Source organism: Anguilla rostrata, chromosome 7 (genome assembly GCF_018555375.3).
Source record: "Anguilla rostrata isolate EN2019 chromosome 7, ASM1855537v3, whole genome shotgun sequence".
NCBI lineage: Eukaryota > Metazoa > Chordata > Actinopteri > Anguilliformes > Anguillidae > Anguilla > Anguilla rostrata.
The window spans coordinates 19,869,689-19,887,953 of record NC_057939.1 but is presented as its reverse complement, the minus strand read 5'-3'; the positions used below and the strand labels follow the sequence as shown (position 1 = coordinate 19,887,953).

General features: G+C 43.2%; 2 protein-coding genes across 4 annotated transcripts; one reads left to right on the top strand and one right to left on the bottom strand.

The window, feature by feature from the left end:
* Positions 1-371: 371 nt before the first annotated feature.
* On the top strand, positions 372-8,815 carry LOC135259315 (dnaJ homolog subfamily A member 1-like). 3 transcript variants are annotated; one of them, XM_064343544.1, is made up of 9 exons: positions 372-813; positions 1,804-1,940; positions 2,602-2,785; positions 3,117-3,221; positions 3,315-3,542; positions 4,388-4,502; positions 4,720-4,835; positions 5,577-5,677; positions 6,287-8,815. In XM_064343544.1, the coding sequence occupies exons 2-9, from the start codon at positions 1,809-1,811 to the stop codon at positions 6,509-6,511; spliced, it is 1,206 nt and encodes a 401-aa protein (XP_064199614.1). In that variant the 5' UTR covers positions 372-813; positions 1,804-1,808; the 3' UTR covers positions 6,512-8,815. The 3 variants fall into 3 exon arrangements, with proteins under 3 accessions (XP_064199614.1, XP_064199615.1, XP_064199616.1); XM_064343545.1 differs by having other exon boundaries at positions 1,800-1,940; XM_064343546.1 differs by lacking the exon at positions 372-813 and adding an exon at positions 820-1,134.
* On the bottom strand, positions 7,553-17,017 carry smu1a (SMU1 DNA replication regulator and spliceosomal factor a). Its single transcript, XM_064343543.1, has 12 exons — positions 16,856-17,017; positions 15,725-15,935; positions 15,123-15,275; positions 14,124-14,234; positions 13,681-13,809; positions 13,209-13,328; positions 12,744-12,860; positions 12,201-12,328; positions 11,192-11,318; positions 10,194-10,361; positions 9,721-9,873; positions 7,553-9,096 (listed from the first exon to the last, which is right to left on the bottom strand). The coding sequence occupies exons 1-12, from the start codon at positions 16,879-16,881 to the stop codon at positions 8,998-9,000; spliced, it is 1,542 nt and encodes a 513-aa protein (XP_064199613.1). The 5' UTR covers positions 16,882-17,017; the 3' UTR covers positions 7,553-8,997.
* Between the last annotated feature and the right edge of the window lie 1,248 nt (positions 17,018-18,265).

Below are 18,265 nucleotides of genomic sequence, written 5' to 3'. Positions count from 1 at the left end.
ATTGTCAAAATGCTTTTCTTACTGTTACCTGTTTATACATGTGTGGATGGAACATTTGGATTCATCATTGCATTGCCCTGCTGGGTACTGTAGGACTGTGCACCACTACATGAGGGTACATCAGGTGGCAAGTGGTGTGCTTTTCAAATGCAGTGTTCATCTCCAGTCCATTGTTTCCAATTCCAGAACCATTTCACGAGGGGTTAATAAATACAAAGTCCTGCAGGGTCCTTGTTTGTTCTAAGTCAGGACTACATAGTTGGACATCACAAATGGAGGTGTGGGTTTCCAGCCAATCAAGCCTTTGGGTACAGAGTCCCAGACGTTTGTCATGGTGCTTCTGGTCCTAGAAATGTTTGGAGTAGATTTTGCGGAGTAGATTTTAAGGACCAGTTTTCCTCCTGCAAGTGTCATTCCCCATCGCCAACTTGGTATTTTTAGGAGAATTCATTTGAGCTTTGGGACAATGGTGTGGATCACTGCTATTACGAGATAATATGGTTTCATTTTCTTCACTTGTAGATTTTTGGCAATTTTAATAGTTCACTGTTACAAACTGACAAGTTACAAAATTAAGTAGTACATAATCATACTTTGCTTACTACATACTAGATGTCATAACCTTAGCGTCACACACACAAGGCCTTCTTATTCATGGTTGCTAGGTAGGCATTAAGGTAACTGACCGAAAGTCTCAAAAGGGAAGTTAGAAGCTGGGTAACGAGCGGCACTTACAGAAAGCAACTGGAGGAAAGTGGGTCTTCGTCATCTGTGACTAGAACTGGGAAGAGAATAGTTTTTGTCTATAACGAAGTAAGCAGTCGCAATTGTTATAGTGATACATCTAAACAGCACTGATCTAATTTTATTGGATTGCGTTTTTTGAATGTTTTTGTACGTTTACCGCTTCTTGCTAACCTATGTCAACTCGCTAAGTGCCGAGCTCTGACACATTGTATTGCAGTAGCTACCTGTCGATACAGTTATTAATATAGTAACGTTAGCCGGTCGCCTTTTGATGTGTGTTGCCAGCCGACAAAACAACCATGTAGCTCGCTAACACAGGTCGCTTCATGCAACACGGGACCTCGGGAGATTCGCAGTAGCAAACGGGCACATTTGTCTTTGTTCCAAGTCAGTCGAATGAATCCTTACGTTTGATACATAGCTTGATAACATTAGCTAACTTGAGAACTTAAACGTAACACGATAGGTGGGATTTTTGTTTGCTGAATAATGTTTGCCTGGTCTTTACATATTTTATCGATAGAAATGAAGGGGCCGCAAGATCTCATGCTGACGAACAATGTCAACAAAACCATATTTAGTCATGATGGCACCAACCTTAGTTCAAATGTATATGGTTATTTTAAACACTTCAACACCTTAAACACCTGCAATTTCTGATTATTTCTAACAATTAGCTATGGGATAAACGTCACCTTTTAAAAAATGTTTTTCCATGTTTTAGTACATATAGCAGCCCATGTTTTACATTTTTACCACAGCACTGAGTTACTGTATTTGAAATACATTTTGACTCAAGTCTGGGTTGCACTGCGCTGTAGCCCTTCTGCTGACCAAAAGCACACAGCGCACTTGAATTTGTGTTTCGCTTTATGAAACGATGTGAATGTTTGATGTGAAACGTCAGTTATTGACGTTTACTTTCATGATTAGGTTTGAGAGTGCGAGCATGTTTCCACGTGTAATAATATATTGAACAGTCTTATGTATTATGAACAATGGCAATAGCGGTAAATTAATTTCCCTTGTGTGTGCGTGTGCGTGTGTGTGAGAAAGTTGCAATGGTGAAGGAAACAGGATTTTATGACATGCTTGGTGTCAGGCCCAGTGCAACTGCGGAGGAGTTGAAGAAAGCCTACAGGAAGTTAGCACTGAAGTACCACCCTGACAAGAACCCAACAGAAGGAGGAAGGGTGAGAATAAGTCGGACGTGCCAACGATTGACCCAGGCTCCTCATTTCAGTCTGTGATGCAATGTGAATGTCTCATGTTTCAAGGGAAAAATCTCAAACATAATCAACTGGTTCGGCTCATTAAACAGGAGGCTAAAGTGTCACTTACTTAGAAACATTCTGACATATGCCTTTATGAGTGAAATGTTGTTAGAAGCCAATATCAAACGCTAGAGATGTCGCCATAAGTGCAGATGAATTAGTGACGACCAGTCAATCAGGGCATCTCTTTTCAGACAGGCTGATAATTAAAACACACCGTGTCCAAATATGTCCAAATTACTACAGACAATGTGTTCTTTCATCTCCATGTCCTGACTGGCTAGTTGAGTGCATGCTGTACATGCCAAGCAACCTCTCCCTCTGTGACTTTTCTCTGTTGACATTGTGACCAAGAATGCATATGCATATAATTTTTCTCTGAAACATCTATATATCTCAACGGTTTCTGAGTACATACTGCTGATTAAGATTAAATGAATATTTAAGAAATATGTAGAATTATGGCAGGCTATGTAGAAAGTATGGCTGTGCTAGTGTACATATCTGCACATATGCCACACACTCAGACACACGTGTTTGTGTATGCGTGATTACTATCCCTTTCTTCCTGTCTAAACAGTTCAAGCAGATCTCACAGGCATATGAAGTCCTTTCAGACACTCGGAAGAGAGAGGTGTATGACCGCGGGGGAGAGAAAGCCATCAAAGATGGTGGCACTGGAGGGGGCGGGGGCTTCACCTCTCCCATGGACATCTTTGACATGTTTTTTGGAGGAGGTGGAAGAATGCACCGAGAGAGGAAAGGTGATGAATTTGATTTATTTCCACAAGCGTAGGGTGATTTAATGATTTTTGATCTTGACTTTGGCATTTAACTACAATGACACTTTTATAAATGGAGAACTGATTATGAACTCTCAGCATGCATATTTAGTTGGCCTTCATACTGCTGTTAATTTATGAACATTGAACTAATATCCCACTGGAAGATTACAGATAACTTGTGTAGTAAAGCATAGATTACTGTGATATACTTGTTATTGTACTGTTCAGTAAGTGGTGTATTAGATTAAAGGTTATGCATGAGGTTATGAATTGACTTGGACTAGTCAAGTGACACCTCACCTACACACAGGGAAGAACATGGTCCATACGCTAAGTGTGTCCCTGGAGGAGCTTTATAACGGAGCCACCAGGAAGCTCTCCCTCCAGAAGAACATCATCTGTGACCGATGCCAGGGTGAGAGTCGTGGCCTCGGGAAGTCTATTGCTGATAGTGAGAATACAAATGGGGTCGTGGTCAATCCTGTGTGTGTGTGTTGTGTCTTTGCAGGGCGTGGGGGCAGGAAGGGAGCGGTGGAGGTGTGTCAATGCTGCCAGGGTACAGGGGTACAGGTACAGCTCCACCAGCTCATGGGACACGTAGTGCAGCAGGTGTCCACCCTCTGCATAGCCTGCCATGGCCAGGGGCTGCGCATCAGCCAAAAGGACAAGTGTAAGGCCTGCAGGGCCCGGAAGATCTTGCGCCAGACCAAGACTCTGGAGGTCCACATCGACAGAGGTACGGACTTGCCCTACCTGAGAAGAGCGTGGTGTATCTTAATTCTGGTGTCATTGGCATCATCTTAGTTTTTTCTTAGGTGCCTTTTTACATTATTGCAATTGCACTGTTTCAGCCCCATGTGCAGAAACATACCCCTGGTCTCGATGGATCACAGGGAAGACAGACAGCACCCACATTGCTTTATCTAGAAGGCTTCCGCTCAATGCAGCTGGAAGAAGCTAGACATATTGAAGATAGAACGTGCTTTCTATGCTGAGTAAAACATGCTAAAAGTTCAGGGAAATATTATAGCTGTGCAAAGGGTGTTTAACATGTTTGAGTGGAAGCCTTTCGACTATGTTAATATTAGCCGACATACCAGTTACTTGTGGACTGAAATGCTAACAGCGGGGTTACACATGCCAGGTAAAGCTGAGCAATAACTGTCAACTGTAGGCATCTACAGTAGGCAGGATACCATTTACTCATCATGTAGGAAATGTAGATCTAGAGATAGTCATGCCCGTCGGAAAATGTGGAGCAGGGGTTCTGTTTGCCCAGTATGTTATATTAGCATTGTCGGTACACAGTAGCTTGGCTTATAGCTGCTTGCATGGTGAAATTGGGGAACTACTGACCTCAGGCACAAGCCTGCTTTGCTAATACAGCATTCAGTATGCAAGAGAGGGACCCTACCTCCAACATACAATTATGCACATCTAGCTGACATACATTATTTGATTTTAGTGTTTTAACATAGGCTTTTTGGTTGGAGTGAATGTCTGGTGTATGGCTCTTAAGCCAGTGTGCCTGGGAGTGTCAGAACCCAGCATTTGCTGAATGGTTATTGTTTGTTTTGGTAGGAATGAAAGATGGACAGAAGATAGTCTTCCATGGAGAGGGTGACCAGGAGCCTGGACTGGAGCCAGGGGATGTCATTATTGTCCTGGACCAGAAAGCACACCCCATTTTCACCCGGTGAGGTCTGACTCTCCTCATAGGCTGCGGAGATAACCAGAATGCAGAAAAGGAATCTCTGGTTCAGAAGGGCCCATTTGGTATTTACTTACAAATCAGTGATATTCCAATGCATGAATCATAATCTTGTGTCCTAAGTCCTGAGTATCACATGTCCAGGTCCTGTTTATCCATACTCTTGTGGCTACACTTCCATGTTGCCTGTTGTCTGTTCCAGGAAGGGTGAAAATTTGATCATGACCATGGAACTTCAGTTAGTGGAGGCGCTGTGTGGCTTTCGGAAGCCACTTCAGACTCTGGACAGCAGAACTCTCCTCATCACCTCACATCCAGGTAACACTACACGCCATCTCGACCGCTCCGCTCAACTGCAGCAGGGCAGTTTGCACTTCCTGCCCTCAGTGAGGATGGTTCCTGCTCGTCCTGACCATGGCGCTTCTCCACCCTGGCTCCCCCATGGTGGAACGAACTCCCCATTGCTGTATGAATCACTCAGTCACTTCCCATTTTTCGCCATCGTCTAGACACATCTCTTCAGACTACCTTGACTAACTCTTACAACACACCACTGGATTACTCCCAATCTAGGATCACTCTTATATCACTTGCGCCATTATATCTTGATCTTCTAGGACTTTCATATTGCACTTGTATGTTCATCTCGCACTTATGTTGTACCTGTATCATCATCTTGATGTTGTAGCTCTATCATCTCTTGTAATCGTGCCTCACTTCAGGTTTGACTTGCCATAACTGCACTGACTTAGCCTATGGTTACTGTTGGAACTATACTTGAAGTTCATGGCTATGGATAACTAGAATTGTACCTTATCGGACCTGTGTTCTGTAGTAGTTCCAGTGACCTTCAGTATGCACTTATTGTACATCATTTTATATTTAAGTTCACGTTTAGGTGCAGGCCTCAAAAATGTGCATGTACAGGGAAAGAACAAACTATTCTATGAGATGAACAGGCCATTGAGCACGTGTTTAATTTCATTTGTAACTAAGACACCTGAAATATCGTATTTTGTGCACCCTGACTCCTAAAGTCCTCCTTTTTTGTCCTTGCAGGAGAGTTAATAAAGCCTGGTACCAAGAAGTGTGTCCTAAATGAGGGAATGCCCCTCTATCGCCGGCCATTTGAGAAGGGCCGTCTCATCATCGTCTTCACGGTGGGTGCTGCCAATGCCCATAGAGAATATACTAGAATATCTCTGGTGCCCCTCTCTGCCTCACCATGTCCACGTCCATGGGCTGCTGGACCTGTAATGGGGTTAGTGTGGCTTTTTGGGATATCTGCTCATCAGCAATAAACTGACTTTTGTGGCTATGAAGTGCCTGTCACCCATGATGTTAAGTTCATTAGAGTTGCTGTGAAAACCTCATCTATAAATGTAGGCATCTGCCCTAGAGATGCAAAGGTGCCCTTTTGTACAAGAATGCTCAACATTTAGAGATGAGGCAGTAAGTCCTAAAAGTGTAATTTGATGGTGAGACTAAGGGCAAAAGGGGGAACTTAATTTGGCTACAGCACCATATTTGATGGCCCTCTCCAAAGTGTATGAGTCATTCATTGCAGCATCTCATCCTTAAGACCGTAGCAGTCTCTGTGTTGTCCTCACAGATGTAACATGGTCAGTGTTGCTAAAGACAATGCCGTTTTATGTGGGTGTTAATGACCTTTTATGCAGCACAGCTCCCTGTGCTGGAAGGAAGCAGATGTGACAAACCTGTGGGCTGAAAGCATGCATATTTCACACGAACTGTTCTCGTAACCTCAGGTGGTATTTCCTGAGGAGAACTTCCTGTCCCCGAACAAGCTGAAGGAGCTGGAGCGCTACCTCCCGGGTAAGGTGGAGGACGAAGACTCGGAGAGAATGGACGATGACCTCTACTTCTACACAGACCTGGAGGACTGCGAGTTGCCACGCGAAAGCCATCTCTTCGAAAACAAGGAGGACACAGACTACCACTCGAGAGGTGGCATTCAGTGCCAAACGTCCTAGAGCACTGGGATACATCAATCAGGGCTCTGCTCTGAAACGAGAACCCAGGCATTTTGGAAGCTGCAGATGTGATGACAGAGATCTCACTGACAGACAAAGAAGTAGGTTTCCCTTCCATTACTGCACATCCTGGTTTAGGTGGCGAATTGGGAAAAGGATGCTGCCAAAGTGGATGAGATGTGCATTTCCTGTTTGTGAGTCAGAAGACTCGCCCGTGTGATCATTTCATGTGAAGGTTGAGGTGAAGTTCTGTTTTGGGGGTTGAGGAGTGACAGGAAAACAGAGGGGATGGCTTTTCATTTCAAGGGTGTCAATATGGCACAGGATAAAGTAAAGGAAGCACATTTTCTGAATCCTGCATCATCATTTAGGCTATATTATATTACAAAAAACAGAATCAGTGGAATTATTGGGCAGTGGAAAAATGTAGGTTTTGATGATCTTATGAAATGGTACATAGAGCATCACGATACATTTTTGCATCTGCTGCTTGTATATTTTTAACTTTGCCTTTTATTCAAATCTGAAATGTTAATCTCCTGTACGAACTAGATTACCTGATATAAAAAGTATGCTGTTGGTAGTCCTTAATTTAAAACCAATTGTACCCAAGGAAGTTTGTGCCAAATGCTAATTTTAACCAAGAGGACGTGAAATCCACTGATTTTAAATATAGATTTTTGCGTGTAAAAGCTATTAAGCTTTACACCAACTCAGCTGCACATAGGCAGAAAAAGAAGCAGGGTTTTTTATTTTTATATTTCCCACTTATCCCATGATTGTGTTCTTAGTCACCGAGAGTGGAAAAAACCTTACAATTATGTCAATCCCCATTTTAAAATCTTGATATAAAAGATTTGCCCACAAAAAATATATTGCCTGGCGAATGTGAGAAAATGTACATAAAGGGTGTGGTTCAGTTGTACTGACAGCAGTTATTTATGCATTACCAGTACATGTGGGAGGGAAGATGGGCATGGATATGAACAAGAGCTCAGTGTTCTTCCTGTGACACACAGGAAGTAAATGAGAGTCCAGTGGTTGGAACTGCAGCAAGCCTTTATTGAAGCACTCAAGTGTAAAATTCTGTGGCAGAGCGGCCCACAAAAAAAGTCTACCAGTTTCATCTCTTCTGGAAGCTTCCTTACACACAAATGCTAACTTTCAAAAATTGTTTTTTTTCTTGCTTTGCCTTGTTGGTCAATGTCCTTTTACTCTCTCAGCCCTTATTCTAGAATATTCAAACAATAATGCTGCTAAGAAAATCCAAACACTTCATCCCCCTGTCTGCATAAATACTTTCTGAATGCATGCAATCCCAAGATGTTCCAATGGGAGGTGCCAGTGATTGAAAACACAGGAAGTGTCACAACAGCAGAACTAGGAGCATTCACCAAACACCATGGTTTTGGATTCATCCAGATATTGAAAACCATGCAAATGCGATAATAAACAAGTGATGATAGCTTCAGTTCACTGCAATCATGAAGTGTCATAAATTACACTGCCAGTTATTACTATGACATCACTGACAAGCCTTTGACCAAAAAACAATCCCATTTCTCTTAATTAAAAAACAAGGCCATTTAGTAGTAACCTTAAATGCGTGGTTCCTGAAACACAAACCACAATAACTGTGCATACTCGGATGCATGAAGGGAGGTAATTAGTGACATTAAGGCAAGAAAACTCAACAAAGTTTGAGCAGCTAAAAATATATACTGGGTAATACACTACCATTTAGATTCTACAGACCAAAATTTGAAGAAAAAAATGTACATTATAGAACAGAATCAGGCTTGTCCAAAAATATTTTTGTCTTTGACTCTAATGTACAAAGGGTCCTTAACAATGTATATACTGGAAGAGGTATGTACTGTACTAATCCAACTCCACAAATAACCATGCATTACAAAAAACAAAAAATGTAGCGACCTGGCCAGTTGGTTTTCTTTTAACTGCATATGGACTCAATGCTTGGATTCTCTGCACACAGACTTCACACACTAAAACAGAGACACGAGCATGCACTCCCTCGAAAGGGAAACAATACCCTGGACACAATGAAACATGAAGGCTAACAAGCACGTCCCAACTGGTTATAAACATATAACATCCATGCTTTGTAGAGGCAGCGGAGACGCACGTGAGAGAGTAACAATGAACAGGGTGGTGAAAATGCAAACGTGAATTGGTGATGCATCAGTTTATTCATGAAAGACGGCCACTAAGAGACAATGCACAGCCCTTCACGTTGCCTGTCGTAAAATAAATAATCATGCATTTCATTACCAGAAACACTATTACGACAAAAAAACTATGACCTGATATGCTTTAAAAACTTAAAAATGAAAAACCAATAATCCGAGTTCCCTGGTCCCACGATGAAAAATGATGATAGAAAGGCATGATGCCTGAACCCCCCCCCCCCCCCCAACCCACCCCGCCCCGCCCCTCAGAAGAACGGAAAGCGCAAGTCTGCAGCTCTACGGCTTCCACAGCTTCAGCAGGCCGTCCTCGCTGTACGTGCTGATCAGGTTCTGGTGAGGGTGGTGGGCGATGCCGATCACATCCTTCTCATGGACCTGTTCGCAAACACAGACACGTGACCGTTAACCCAGCATATTCAGTAATAAAAATATTAACATGCCAATACGTGAAAGAGTCAGGGTTACAATTACACCAGGTAGCTGCACAAGAACTGCTGCAATGCAAGCCATGGAGTACACTAATGAATTGTATCTATCTACCCGATAAATTGCAACAGTATAATTACTGGGAATATTTAAAATCTGTAAAAGGCCATCTTCAGGATCTCCTTTAAAATACAGCCCTAAAGCTTGACATTAAATACGGCTAACACTTTAAAAAGAGACCTCCCAGCTTCAACAACCAGGCCAGCATGGCCACTGTTTCCCAGACCCCTTGGAAGATGAGGGGTTTCACTGAACCGATCACATTGGCTCTAACATTTTTGCAGCAACAGAATGTATAAAATATATGCTAATATCTGGGGGAATTTGTGTGAAAAACATGAAAAAGAAGGGAGGCATTGAGAGGAGAGGGAGAAGGCAAAGAAGACAGAAGAGAGACTGAGGAAGGTGATGGAGAGAGCATGGAAACAGAAGAGGGGGACAGACAAGAATCACAACACGGGGACAGTACAGGGGGTGGGACAGAGACAGGGGTGGGGCAGACAGGGGTCGTACCGTCAGGGTTCTCTCCAGTTTGCCGGTGACGGTGCTGAAGCAGTAGAGCACAAAGTCCTCCCCCACGCAGTAGATCCACTCTCCACGAGGCGACAGAGTGCAGCACACAAAGTCTCCCCCCTCTCTCTTACCAGAGCTGAAGCTTCTCACGATCTGCACCACAAGCACAACTGACACTGACTGACCGGTACAATATTCCTGTCCTACTGGTGACTAATGACCCCAATATTACAGTTTTACTGATGACCCAACATTCATTTATTTCCCAAGTGCACACACACGCTGCCAACGTGACACGAATCTAAACAGAATTCCAGCATTGCAGCTTTAATCAATAAAGGCAAAACTCCTTTCGGGTGTGTGCAAAGAAAACATTCACAGTGTTCCCACTGTTTTCACAACATTATTTTCAAAGACATTTTCAGCGCATTTTATGTGAGCAACACCAGTCAGGCTAACAAAGCAGTCCTCACCTGGCCTTGCATGTTCATGATGACCACAGTGTTGGATCGGTTGCAAACCACAAAATGTTCAGGGTTCTTGGGCAGGAGGATCACGTTGTTGACGGTGATGTCCGTGCCGGCTGAGGTGCCAAGGGACTTAAATGTGTTGGAGCACTCTGTAGTCTTAACGTTCCAGACCTGGGAGACAAATTTCAGATTCTTACAATACAGGTTTTGCCAAGAGCAGTGCTTCACTTGTCATTTCTAAACCAATCACAACCCTTAAAAAGTTGACATAAGTGGACGTGCAGATTTCAGTATATTTTAAATGATGCCAAAAAAATTTTAAAATCCTATTTTATGCAGGGTTCCATAACAATTGTAAAGTAAAAACCATACAATTTTCAAGGACCTGCAAGGGCAAGTTTCTGTATTTTCAATTCAATTATTTGAAAAAATAAAAGATCACCTTCATTAAAGCCATGCTTTTTTGCAGTTTCACTAGGTTGGTTGTTTGCAGTTCAACTGAAATGTGCTGTTTCTTTGTAGCCATTATTTTAAACACATTAGAAGGTAATGGGCTACGATAAATTCCTGATAAATACATTTACATCCCCCAATCACTGGGCGTAGTCCAACTGAAGAATGAATGCTTTAACTGAATGGCTCATACTAGATAATGGTAAGGATGAAAATTAAGTAACCCATCAGAGAACAAACTTGTCCAACTACAACCAAGATGAGTCCAGTAACCTGAAATTGTTTTTTTTTTTCATTATTGCTCAAAGCATTTTAATGAGGAGGCAGCATGACTGCTGGATGACAGCATTACTGGCCAAAAAAGAAGTTTTAAAAAATTTGGGCTCTGGAAAACTTTACTTTTCAAGATTCAAAAACCAAGCACTTTGGCCATCTTGAATCGCCACTCAAAATCCAGCACTTTCAGAGACTCATGCATACCCTGGTACATTTGGCTATTGAAAAGGACAGAACACACTTGCTGAAGAGACCTGAGCAAGTGGCAGTACCTTGACAGTGCCGTCGGACGACGCGCTGATGACGTAGTGTCCATCCGGCGTGAATGCCGCTTCATTTACAAACGAGGAGTGACCCCGAAACTCCTTCAGAGACTTTCCTGATTTCAGCCCATGGATCCTGAAAAAACCCAAAAGAGTTGCAAACAGTCAGACACCTAAAATTTCTATTTCTTATTTCAGAACTGAAAAATAATTTACATTCCCACCAAGTCAGATCTAGAAATGTAACTTCTAATTTATTACATATAATCCCCAATGGGGACCATTCATTTTGGCTTTGTAAAAATAATTGTTCCACATTTGAAAGAGGGAAGTCTCCCATCTGAAAAATCAACTGACTCTCATGTTTGCTTTTCATTTCTCAATTAAGAGTGACAGGAGCCTTGACAGCCATTATTGTCATTGGATACCATGTGAAATGCACAATTGTGCATATAGCAGCCAATAGCAGCCAGTATATTTACGAGTCATTCAAAACTGACGAAAGTAATCTGATTTGCTGGCAGAAACTCATAGAAATCCCAAGCTCTGTTGTTTGCTTGCTCACACCGATGCTGTCAGTGCTAGGCCTGAGGTCCTGAGCACCACTGCAGATATGAGCTCAGATATGAGCTGCAAATATTCTCCTGTTCAAGTGTGACAGCTCAGTGAGGCCTTCTGAACATGTATCATCTGAGTCGAAGCAGTTCCTTATTATTTACGATATGACAGGCAAGCTCTACAGAAAATATGACCGCCAGAGGCCGAGCCTTAGCTTTCCTCAGATGCCCATGTGGCTATATCCCTGCACTGCGCAGAAGTTTTGGAATTCTGACCACTGGTTGTCCGTAGAACCATGCCCCAAACCATCCAATCAGGAGCCAACAAACACGACCAATGCTGTGAGATACACCCTTGCTTCAGAGTGCCAGTTCCACAGTGTCTGTGTGTAGCAGTCACTGGTCAGCCTGCTGCTGGGCTCAGGCCAGTGCAGTGACTGTAGCACCAACTGTAGCACCACCTGATGGTCTGGTCGAAGGAGGCGCTCAGGAGCTGACTGCTGTCCTTGCAGAAGCTGAGGCAGGTGACGCCCTTGCTGTGAGCGCGCTCAAACCTCCGCAGACACTGGCCACTCTGGATCTTCCACACCTGTCCGAGAAGAGGAGTAGATCATTCTAATTATCACACATTCAGCAAGTAATGAAAATGATTGCCTACAATGTATCGCTAGTCTGTCAGTAAGATCTGATGCTTCTCAGAAACAGCTATGCTGTTAGACCTGGGACGATTAATTACTGGAAATACTTTATCCCTTTGATCACCAGTAAATAAGATTTGCAGTTTAGAAGGAAACATTTTCACCAATAATGATATCAAACTTGTGAGACCTGCAATACTGTTTTCAAACAGTACTGTATTTTAGTATTTGCTTAAATATTTAACCATTTAAACATGCAAAATACATACTGGACCCAGGCCTGTAGGGCGTTGCCTATAAAGAATACAAAATGGCTTTAAATGCTGTTACACCGAGGACAGAGTTGAGAGAGAGCGGGAGCAGAACCTTTATTTTGCCGTCCTGTGCTCCTGTGGCCAGCATCTCGGTGTCCCGGCTGAAGCACATGCACAGCACCGCGTCGTCCATCATCATGAAGTTATCCTGCGCCTGGTACTTCAGATCCTATCGCGCAGAGACACAGGGCACTGATGTCACGCCGCAACCTCCTGTTACAGCCATCCGCATCCACAGATCACACAGCTCAAGCTCACCACAGCAGTCGGACCGCTACGGAGTGCATCCTTAATACCTTACTACTACCACAGAATAGTCTTGATTTTGATTCATTTTTGTCAGAGGATCCATGCATTCATCACTAAACGCTGGTGGGGATTAGTCTGTGCCCAACTAAATTTTTATTGTTTTCAGAGAACAATCAAAGATATAAGCACTTCTGCCACTCTGATCACAAATGTTACATAACTTTCCCCACCAAAGCTTCAACCTCTGACAGTCGGGCAAGCGGCGTACCTTTCGGATTTTTCCGGTGGTGAAATTCCACACCTCAATGAAGCCATCCACGGAGCCGGTGACCAGGTACTGGCCGTCGGGAGAGAAGCGGGCGCACTCAACGTGGGACTTCTGCCCAAACTGCAGGCACACACAGCAACGCTCAGACAGGGCGCCTTTTCAAAAGCAGGTTTCACAACAAGCACTGGTCTGCACGTCTGCACGTGTAAACCACACCAAGGCAGGAAACATGAAATGCCTTCGCCGAATCCACGGTAAGACTAGAATTATCCTAAAGTGGCGAAGCCTTTTGAGATTTGCGGACGTTACTTGATGTGTCGTTGAAGCAAGGATCTGCGTTCTGAAGCCTTGGTAACACATCCCATTGGCTGTTCGGTACAGGACATGCTGAATAAATGCTGTACCGGTATGATGGAGCCCTCAGGCTCTGGACGCATGGAAGCCAGTGGTGGGCGGCAGGTGACAGGGGTACCTTAATGTGTCGGCTGAGCTGGGTGGGGAAACGCTCCTCCTCCACGTCTTTCACAGCAGCTTTGCCCCTGAACAGATCGATGGTCATCCCTGGCGGGAGCAGGCCCTGGTGCTGCTGCCATTTCAGGGACTGCAGGGGGGGGAGGAACAGCAAGGCCGCCAGAGGGGTGAGACGCGCACGTTTTAAACACGCACAGTAGCGGGATGAGCCCAAAGCAGTGCTTAATCACAGCGCTTTCAGGGTAAGCACACAAACCATAAAAACAATACAAATGTTCTACAGATGTTTATGTCCAACAAAATGTTCAGACCAACAGGTCATTACATATACGTAATACTGTGCTCATACAACGCACATCTGGTATTTAATGGTTATCTTTCAACCATTTAAATGTAAGTCGTTCTTGTATTACATCAGGATTGAAATGGAGGCAAATGACTTACCTGACCGAGCAGAGCCATAAGACGAGAAGGCGGGACCACACTCACTTCCCCTGCCAGGGCCTGGGCAATGGCTACCCTCCGCTTCTCCTTACTACTGCCATCTGGATAGGCCTGTGTGCCCACGCACACAGAGGTGCACATTCACACAGGCGCGCACACACACACACACACAGAGGCACACATTCACACACACACACATGGGTGCACATCCATGCACACACGGACAAGTGCGCACACACAGAGGCATGCGCACGCACACACACACACATGTGCGTACACACATCCACACACAGAGGTGACAATCTTAAACTGAGGCCACAGACTTGAGATCTCACAACTTGATGCACACATCTGGGATCGACTGATGTTACAGTTCTTCACAGAAGCCCAGTCTTCAGTTCTTCCCTCAAGTACATGGGAATGCCCAGCAAGGCAAGAAATATACTGAGGGGAGCTAACTGAGACCAGAGAAGAATAAACTGAAATCACAGAAGGCACTGAAACCAGAACTGGAAGCCCTTTGCTGGGCGGTCCTCTGAAACCCTCCTGGTGAAAACCACCAATCCGTTAAATCAATCAACGACATTTTCTTCTTGGGAGACTCTGTTTGCCAATTTCATTTTTATATGCTAAATTACCATTACGATATTGCCTATTGAACCAAGTTAAAATAAAGACCCACACAGCAGAAAAAAACAATTACCCTAAAGATGATCTAAGCTGGATTTAAACAGAACGCATTTTAGAACAAGTGGCAGTCAGCACATTTCTGTAGGCCATGGCAGGCATTTTGCCTGAGTGCCTCCCTGTTACTAGAAGACAATAAGCTCGAAACAGCAACAACGTGTGACCAGAATCCCAAGTGATCTAAACACCAGTCTCCCAGTTTGACATATAATGAGACAGGCAGAAGCCTGGCTAAGGAAAGGACAACTGTGGCCAATATCCACATACCACACAAGATCAGCCTGGCCTCTCCCTGTTGGTCGAGAAACTCACCTCTCGCGGGTCGAAATAGGACCTGGCCAGCAGGTTCTCCAGGTGGATGTACCTCTCGGGCTGGGTCTGCTTCAGCATGATCATGGGGTCGGTCTGCCTCAGCAGGGAACGGGCCGCCCCCAACTCTCGCAGCTCGATCAGCTCCAGAACCACCTGTAGGGAACACACGTCTTGCATCAGCCAGGCACCACGTGTTAGATGCACCAACAGGTGGGCGGTACGTAGCCATAAGGTAGTCTGCCGTTCACACGGTAACCAGGTTACATCCACACAACGAGATACAGATTCCATTATATTACATTGCACTACAATCACTTAGTAGACGCACGTATCCAGAACAACACACAGTAGTACTGTACGTCTAGAGACTTCAGCCTTCAGCACTGGCTACACTCTACCACCAGTAACAGCCACCCACAGTAAATTATTCACATTGACCCAAAACACAACACTTCTGTGAGAGCATCCTTCCAGGTTGAGCGCCAAGGTCTTCAACTGTGAAACAGATTTACTTCTATCCAGGGATGGTCCAGAATTTCAACACAAAGCATATGAATCACAAAAGCACATCTGGCTTGCACCAGTTCAGGGAAAAGCCATGCCTGCTCATAGAGATCAATGAGAGTCTTGTCCGGGAGCTTGAGGGATTGGATGGCTTGCAGGACTGTGTCCCAGTGCCCACTGTTTATGTCGGCCACAAAGCTCTCGATACTGTCCACCGTGTTGAGGGACACGGTGGTCTCTTCCTGCAGGGTGGCCAGGGTGCGGTGCAGGTTGTTCTCCTTCAGGTACTGCATTATCAGACGGATCACGCTGCAAATACAAAACAGCACCAATTACCCAAATCCTTGAACCCAGTCAAACAGGAAACATAACCGAGGGTCACTAACAAATGGCATCATCTCAGAGAAGACAAATATTGTTTTTATATTGCATAAAAACTGCAGAACTGCTAAGTATATCTTAAGCTAAATGTTCAAGTGTGATTAATTACACTTAATTTCCCTCATTAACCAGCCTAAATTGGTAAAAAAACATAGTCGACTATGAACAACTGACTAGCCAATGTTTAAGACAACATACAGCCCAACTTCACAACACGAGTTGACTAGCTAATCTAGCTTGTTAAACTAAGACACTGAACTGAACTTAACCGTTCATACATACACTTTTTCTTGCAAGCAGAGAGCTGGCATTAAAGTCCAAAAAAAAATTTTTTGTAAATCATTAACATACAACACCACATGCTTAGAGTGGCTGTCAATGTGGTAACTACTTAACTGAGCCACCTTACAACTTACAACGCATTACTTGATGCCAAAATAGAAGGCAATTGAGTTCAACAAGTAGCTAGCTACTTGGCCAGCTGGCACAGGTAGCTAGGCAACTTTGCTAACTATTAGCGCAACAGACGCGCATCAGACTTGATGGTGCTAGCAAGCCAGGTGCCCAAATATCATTGGCCATTCGCTAGTCATCAACGTCTTTCATAATTATATCACAATTTTATACAGACAATGCTAAACTACAGTCAGAAAATGGACGAATAAACATGCAGGCCAGCTGAGGTGAGCTAACGAACTAGCTAGCTCTGCTATAAATGCATTAGTTAGCGTTGGTTAGCTTGAAAGCTAACAACACAACATACAATGCTATTTTATGAAACCATATAAGAACACAGCTTGCTAATCAGCATATTCAGATAATGTAAAATAATCATCCTAATCACTCACTCTGCCGATTCCACTTCCAGAGACATGATTTAATCGTATAGCTGCAAGTTAAAGTGGGTGAACAAAGCAAAATACACGCGTTTTCCACAGCACTATCCCACGCACAGACAGGGGAGGTGCGTTTAAGTATCACGTGATCTAGTGCTACATCACGATACGTCACATGGTCATACCAGAGATATTCAGAAGTCGTGTCGTCATTATCTTCGGGTTTGTTAGCATTTTCGGGACTTCCGGTTAAAAAAATAGACATGGGGCAAATGAATGGCGATTTCCGAATTCCTTTAAAATAAATTATGACATTTGGACGTTTTTCGTATATGAATAAATAATTCTTTTTACCCATTTTTATCATCTAAAAAAATGTCTGTGTCATTTTAATAAGACAATTGATAACGGCTAAGTGGTTATCCACCCGAGATGACCCGTCGCACAATTACATCACACACAGAGCTGTTTCGATTCACGCACGAAAACCGTTTTCTTCCCGTTGTTTCCCGTTAGTGTAATAAATTATACATTTTTCTATTTTTGACATTTGTATATATCGTTGTAAACATCTTAATATAACCAGCTCTTCTACATCTGCAACATTTGTGATGGTAAAATATTGTAAATACTGCACATGCATAGGGTACATACATACACATACATACATACATACATACATACATAGAATACTTCATTATCCCCATGATGACATTCTTCTAGTAGCATATACTGTAATATTCACATGTAGCCTACAAACACACATTTATACCAAGAAACAATAACATGACAAATTTGAAATATTTAGGCCTATGAAATATTTAATCTTACAAACCTAGCCAGACATACATTTGCCCAATAATGTACTATAGTCCTAATAGTCAAATAAAATTTCACCAAATGAGTACAACAGCAAAATGTAAAATGTAAAATACTGTATTGTATTTCTGAACAGAATTTTCTAAGCAAAACTATTTTATTTGTGAATTTTATTGAAGATGTGCTTCTCGTACACCCAAAGCACGGGATGCAGGCAATTGTTCAAACATATTGTGTAGTCATTAAAAATAATAATAATAATTGGTGTTACACAGCTGAAATTATTCAGTAGAATTATTCCCACTATAAATGATTGCCATTTGACACTTAGGTGTGACATATGCTTTGGCCACATTCTCTGGTAAAATGAAATTAGAAATACCGCCTTGCAGTTGTATGCCTCTGCCAACCAAGGCAAAAATGTGATTTGTGAGGTCACAGTGACTTTGACCTTTGACCACCAAAATCTAATCAGTTCATACTTGAGTCCAAGTCGACGTTTGTGCCAAATTTGAAGAAATTCCCTCAAGGCAAAAACGTGTTTTGTGAGGGCACAGTGTCCTTGACCTTTGACCACCAAAATCTAATCAGTTAATTCTTGAG

Excerpts from the sequence above, each read along its gene's own strand:
- LOC135259315 (XM_064343544.1), top strand. The coding sequence starts at position 1,809 with ATGGTGAAGGAAACAGGATTTTATGACATGCTTGGTGTCAGGCCCAGT. Across the intron at positions 2,786-3,116 it reads AATGCACCGAGAGAGGAAAG|GGAAGAACATGGTCCATACG; the intron begins GTGATGAATTTG and ends ACCTACACACAG. Across the intron at positions 5,678-6,286 it reads GTCTCATCATCGTCTTCACG|GTGGTATTTCCTGAGGAGAA; the intron begins GTGGGTGCTGCC and ends TCGTAACCTCAG.
- smu1a (XM_064343543.1), bottom strand. The coding sequence starts at position 16,881 with ATGTCTCTGGAAGTGGAATCGGCAGA. Across the intron at positions 14,235-15,122 it reads CCTATTTCGACCCGCGAGAG|GCCTATCCAGATGGCAGTAG; the intron begins GTGAGTTTCTCG and ends GTGGGCACACAG. Across the intron at positions 12,861-13,208 it reads CCACCGGAAAAATCCGAAAG|GATCTGAAGTACCAGGCGCA; the intron begins GTACGCCGCTTG and ends TCTGCGCGATAG.